General features: G+C 57.0%; 1 protein-coding gene across 4 annotated transcripts in view; it reads right to left on the bottom strand.

Annotated features, from left to right (window-relative positions):
* Positions 1-2540: 2540 nt before the first annotated feature.
* Positions 2541-6000, bottom strand: part of PAX8 (paired box 8) — a 59227-nt gene continuing 55767 nt past the window's right edge. For all 4 annotated transcript variants that reach the window (XM_020286235.2, XM_020286238.2, XM_012742813.3 and 1 more), the window contains 2 exons: positions 5160-5246; positions 2541-3702 (listed from right to left, as the gene is read on the bottom strand). In XM_020286235.2, coding sequence (XP_020141824.1) covers positions 3626-3702; positions 5160-5246 — 164 coding nt within the window. In that variant the 3' untranslated portion in view covers positions 2541-3625. The remainder of the gene's footprint in view (positions 3703-5159; positions 5247-6000) is intronic.

Here is a 6000-nt window from a genome sequence, read left to right as displayed (position 1 = left end):
CCTGGTTGACAGGGCTGCTGCTGAGACACATGCTGACCACGGGCACTGAGGTCCCAGTCCCCCTCCTGTGCCCATACCCAAAGGACAAGGACAACGGACTTATCTCAAAGAAGACCTGTGTTGGTGAGGATGGGAGGAAGCATGTGTGTTTTGGGTGATGGAAGCGGGAGGATGAGGAGGGCAGGTGGGAGTGGGGAGACCTTATCAAGGACCTTAACCTCTCTGGCCTCCTGTTCCCCATCTGGAGACTGTGGCCGCTAACTCCTCCTGCCTGAGGTTGTCTCGAGGGTTGAGTGTGTGTCTGGCACATGGGGGACAAAAAATACATCTTTCTTGGAAACAACTCACAGCAAAAATATTGGAGAAGTGAGAGAAGGTAGGAAAGGGGAGGGGCAGGAACTGGCCTGGGCTGGCTATGGAGGCAGCAGCGGCTCCCTGCTCCCCCATCCCCACCCCTGCAGCTGTGGGGCCCCGGCAGTTCTGTCCATCTGGTGGGTCCCAGGCAGGGTACGGGCTGGTCCATCTTCCAGCAAGACACTCACTGCCCTGCGGGGAATGCCTGGTCCACACAGCTTTCCTGCAAGCCTCTGACATACTGGGCTTGCCTGGACCAGGGAGAGCCGCCTGGAAAGCTCAGGTGTTCTCTTCACACAGGTAGTGAAAGGGGTTGCTCCAGGTGCAGAGTGCGTGGGGGACCTCCACGCCTTGGGAGTGTCTCAGGCTCACGCTTCAGCCCCAATTCTCCTGCCAACACACAACTCCTCCCACGGGGCCCCTGACTGCCCTGCACAGGAAAGCACCTCCCTGTCACATGCAGCCAGGTGAAAGTGGCCTTCCAGCTCCGGGCCAGCAGCCTCCTTGTCCTTGTCCTCACACTCTCTTTGTCACCCGCCCTTCATGTGCCACCCTGGCTTCTCCCAACACCACCCCCAATGCTGGGGCACCTCGAATCATCCCTGTCTTGCCCGATACATAAATGACTATATTTTCTGAGCCACAAAGAGGGACTCTCAGCTGGATCATATCCAGGTAGGTACTAGCCAGGGCCCACTGCACTTGGGCCACACCCCATAGCCACCAAAGTCACCTGCTCTGAGCTGTGTCCTGGGATACCCAGCTCACCTCAAAGAAAGCAAGGCGAGTTTGAAACCATGTCACCACAGCAAAAGCCCAGCCCAAGTCCCTCGGTCATAATGAGTTGGAAAGGGTCTGCTGGAGTGTCCTCAGGGGGGGTTGGCTGCAAGCACAAAGGATGGCTGTGCAGACCTCTGGGGACGCCATGCACCTCCAAGCACTTCTGGGGTGGGGGTTCCCTGTGGACCTGGAACCTGGTGGGGGTGGTCGTAGGGCCTCATGAACCCAGGGTTTGGGGTCGTGAAGAGCCTTGGATACAATGGGATTCAGGGTCCCACTGCTGAGGGAAGACCTGTCACTGGAAAACCAGCCTCATCTCGATCCCCTTAGAAGAGGTGGCGCTGGATCTTCTTAATGGGAGGGCTCCCCTCAGCTCAATGGTTCTCATGCCATGCCCAGGAGCACCCCGGCTTCTCCTTTGGGGGGTTGAAGGAGATGCAAGCCCTGTCTCTCAGCTCCTGTCTTTCCAGCCCCCTTCCATCTGGCTCAGTCCCAGTTGTCTGCGCAGCTGCCCACACCAACCTGGACGTCCAGGTTGCAGACCCCCGCCCCTTGCTCCACGGGGGTCCCACATGGAAGGGTCCCCTCCGATAGCACCCAGCCCCTGTAGGCCAGGCACCTTGCTGCTGCAGAGCCCCTGCTGCCGCATTGTATCTCACACGTGTCCTGGAGGCAGCTGTCCTAAGTCTCTGCAGCCCCCCTCACCACCTCCTGGCCCCTCCATGCTTTGCCTCTCCAGCACTCACTCAGGTCAACTTTTTAGGACCAAACAAAAAAAGAAATTAGATTCTCAGTGGCAGCTCCAGAAACTCCACTGGGTCTAGAACACTCTGACATCCCTGATCAGCGTCCTGAGTTGTTGGGTCAATGTGTAAGAGGACTACCATGGGCAAGTAATTTCATTATTTTCTAAGCCTCAGTTTCCTAATCCATAAAATGGGGCTAATTCCAACTTAAGTTATAGGAAGCCCTCCACCCTGTGCCTGGCACATGGGAGAGCCCAGTCCTCCCTCCCCTCCTCTCCCACCACAAGGGCCACAAGAGCTGTAGATGTGGGCTCCACTTTATAGCATCCCTGTGTCCTTCACCACCCCACCCCGTGAGTCTCTGGCTTCCTGTTAATAACAACAGCAACTACTAGTGTGGGGTCTGCGACTGGCCCAGCACTGTGGCAGCCTCACCTGTACTCAGTGCTGAAGCACTCAGAACCTGGGTAAGTGATGTACTGAGCACTAAACGTCTATCAACGGCAGGGGGAGAATGCCAAGTCAGGACTCTAGGACACTAGATAGTTCCCCCAAACCGACAGCTCCAAAGCGAGTCTGTCGGCCACTTAGCTCTGAGGTTCTCAGGAGAAAGCCCAGTCCCCAGGTGCTTCCTTCCCCAGCCAACCCCAAAGCCTGAGATGGAGAGTAATGGTTTATTGAGTCACATGGCAATGGCAATGGTGGGTTGTCTTTTAAAAAAGAAAGAAGCGTCAAGGAGAGAAGCCGGACATGGCAGGGAGACAATGCACTCGGAGGCCAAAGTCTGGGCGGTGGAAAGAGGAAAGCTTGACCCAAACAGCGTTTCATGTACAGTATATACAGTCAGGCCTTGGGGGCAGGCGCTGCGGGAGCCAGAGGGGGAGCCTCCGTGCCTGCCTCGGGGTCTCTTCGGTAGCTGGTGGGCTTGGGCTGCAGGAAGCACACTTGGCTTAGCAGAGCTGTCGGGAGGGGGCAGTGGGTCCCCTGGAATTCCGCCTCCCTGTGCCGGGGCAGATCCACGCCTCACCTCCCAGGGGACAGAGCCCTTCAGAATGTCTGTCTCCAGCCACCTGAGGCCGGCCCGGCTGACCGCAGCTGCCAAAGGGATGACCCACTGTAGGAGAACCTGGGGTGGGGCTCGCACATCACAGCAGCAGGCAAAGGAAGGTCAGCTGACAGCCGGGAGTTTCTGATTGACCCTACCCAGCCGGCAAGGAGGACAGGCGGAGCAGAGGAGGGTGACTCCAGGGTGGCTGGTGGGGAGAGCTTCGGCTCCAGGCTGTGACTTGTGGGCTGGAAGGAAGAGCTTTCAGTTCATAACTGCTAGAGCTGTGTTGACGACAGGGCCACGGAGGTGCCCTGTGCACACCTTGGGCCCAGGTGAGAGCCAATCACCATCCCCCTAACCTCCCCCCACTGTCCCCGGCTGCGCCCTCCTCTCTCCTTCGGTGGGTTCCAGCTGGGGGCCCCATTTCTTCTCCAATTTTGTCTTTTTTGGAATGGGATGGTTCTCCTTCCCTGGGACTCCTGCCCCTCCTTAAGGAGTCTTGGAGGACAGTTGGCCTTCTCCAAGGTCATCCAGTCTTTCATGGTTCATTAAATTAACCACACAGGGAGTGAGCCGCGATGCTGGACTTGTGGTTATTTTTCATGTAATAAATAAAGATTCCTTTGTGTGACTCTCTGGGGCCTGTCCCAGGCCGAGTCCTCCTGTTGCTCGGTTGCTCCCACTGTTCCCATGGCAACTACAGATGGTCAAAGGCCGTGGCGGTGGTGGGTGGTGCGCTCGGCCTTGATGTGGAACTGTAATAATATGGGGAACCTGGACACGTTAAAAAAAATAACAACAACACTGCCGGTCAGAGGGGGAAATTGCACCACAGCCTTCCCTGCATCTGCTGACCTTTAAGACAACACAAGTTAATCATTCATCCCTCTGGCCTATCTGATCATCAAAGATTAACTCCTCTCCAGCCCCATTTCCTCCTTCTCTGGCCTCACCTTTGAGTTTCTGGCCAGAATGAGAACAGTTGCTTCTTGCCCCTCCCCCCACGACTGCCCTGACCTTCCCCACCTGGGCTGTAGGGAGAGGGCAGTAGGGAGCAGGTGCACGTGGAACCCCAAAAAACCAAGCACACTGGGGTATCCTCGGGATCCTGCCCAGCCTTGCCCAAATAGCGCCAGGACAGAGAATCTTCCTCCAAAAACCCCAGGGGATTTGGCTCCTGGGCGGTGGAAGGGCCTTCGGAGGCTCTCTGCACACCTGCAGGGGGCAGCCTGAGCAGCTCAGCCGGAAGGTGCCGGCCCCAGGGGCGTGTCTCCCTGCTCTCGTCCTTTCTAGCTAAGCTGAACAGAAAGGTGGCTTGGCGTTGACCTCATCTGGCAAAGGGAGCTCAGGTCAGCCACCCTCCCAGTTATTTCTGGAACACTAGGAGGTAATGGGAGGAGAGGGGGTCTTGGAATGGATGGTCCTGCCAGCCTGCGATGGTGCCACCCATGGTCGGCCACCCTTGGGCCACTGCTTCTCCCTGACTCGGGCTTGCTCTGACACCCCGAAGGTCACTCAGGGAGGCACTAGTGGGATCCCCCAAGCCCCCATTTGTGGGGCTTGCTTTGCTGAAAAGCTGGTCTTCCCAGCCCAGGGCCTCAGGCCAGAGAGGGGTGAAGAGCAGCCTGGAAGCTCCCCGAAGCTCACTGTCTGGACCTTGACCTGATGCCGTCCGCATCTCAGGAAAATACCGGGAATGTGGTGGAACAAACGGTTTCCGTGTAAGGGTTTTGGTGCTGAATCATGAGTATTTGTGAGCCACTTAGATGGTTCATGAGGGGTGGGGGGACAGGGTGGCATTCTTGAGATTGGCTTCCAGGAAGGACGGAGCCGCGTGCTGGGGGGCGCCCTGAGTCCTGCCTGCCGCTGTCTCCGTAAGACTGGAAGCCCCGGAGGCAGGAGGTCCTCTCTTACGCTTCTCTCAAGTCCACCCCTGCCCTCCCTCTCCAGTCCTGGGCTCTGAATCTTACACAAAACAAAGGTTTAATAGACACAGCCTTGGGGAACAGGAGGGAAACCGATGCCAGGAAGTCTCTGGACTTCTGCCCTCCTCCCTCAAACGAGCAGGTACACTGCCTCCCGCTACCTTCTTTGGTTACAAGCAACGCCTCTCTCCCAGGCCCTCCACATAACCTCGGGCCTCTCAGCTTTCAGGCAACTTTTTGCCCGACCTTGCCCCCATGCCACCCCACCGCACCCAGCAGAAGGCCCGGGCAGCCCCAGGGACTTACTCAGCAGGCTGGAGTTGGGGAAGCGCCAGGCCTCGCTGTAGGAGGAGTAGGGGGTATGGCCGTAGGCATTGCCAGAGTATTCACTTCCTGTTGGAGGCACACAGGGGAGAGGCCTGTGAGGTGGGTGCCAGGAGGTGGGGCTGGGGTGCAGGGAAGTCTGCAGGGCAGGCAGTGGGCAAGCTGTGGGAGTGGCAGGGGGACAGCTGGAGCCCGGGCAGGGACAGTGGAGCTCTGAAGGCCCCTCCATTACCCCCTTAGGAGCCCCTCAGGCTGGGTCATTTGGAGCAGTGTCCTTTTCCCCAGGTACTGGAGGCACTGCCTTGACATACTACAGCCTTCCCAGCAGGCTCAGGAGGTAGATGTTATGATTATCCCCATTTTCCAGATGAAGAAACTGAGGCTCTGGAATCTGTGGAAGCCCAAACAGCTAGAGGGTTTGGTGGAGTTTGGAAGCTGTGCTGTGACTCTGGGGCCCAGAGGCTCCCTGGACCATCTGCAGAAGGGACTTTCTAGGGGTGGGGGGCATGCAAAGGTGAAATAGTTAGTGGTCAAAGAGGGAAACAGTATATATGAACATTTTAGCCTCCATGGGTATAAGTGTGTTGAGTGTGTGTCTGTTGGGGGGGTGGAGGAGAAGTGCTTAGGATTAAGGGTGGGAGAGGAAGGAGGGCCCCCAGCTCTGTGGGAAGTTGTGTCTTGGGAATTGTTCTGAGGAGTTATTGTTCCATCTTGGGTCCACCACTTTAAGCAAACTCAGTGCATGAATTTACACAAAGTAAATTAGATCACTGCTTTCTGTCCCTGCATTCTTGGTTTTTCCAAAGAAGTTGTTTACCAAAGA

This window comes from Microcebus murinus, chromosome 3, assembly GCF_040939455.1.
Source record: "Microcebus murinus isolate Inina chromosome 3, M.murinus_Inina_mat1.0, whole genome shotgun sequence".
Classification (NCBI taxonomy): Eukaryota; Metazoa; Chordata; class Mammalia; order Primates; family Cheirogaleidae; genus Microcebus; species Microcebus murinus.
The sequence above is the reverse complement of the archived record's forward strand: the minus strand, read 5'-3'. Positions and strand labels throughout refer to the sequence as shown.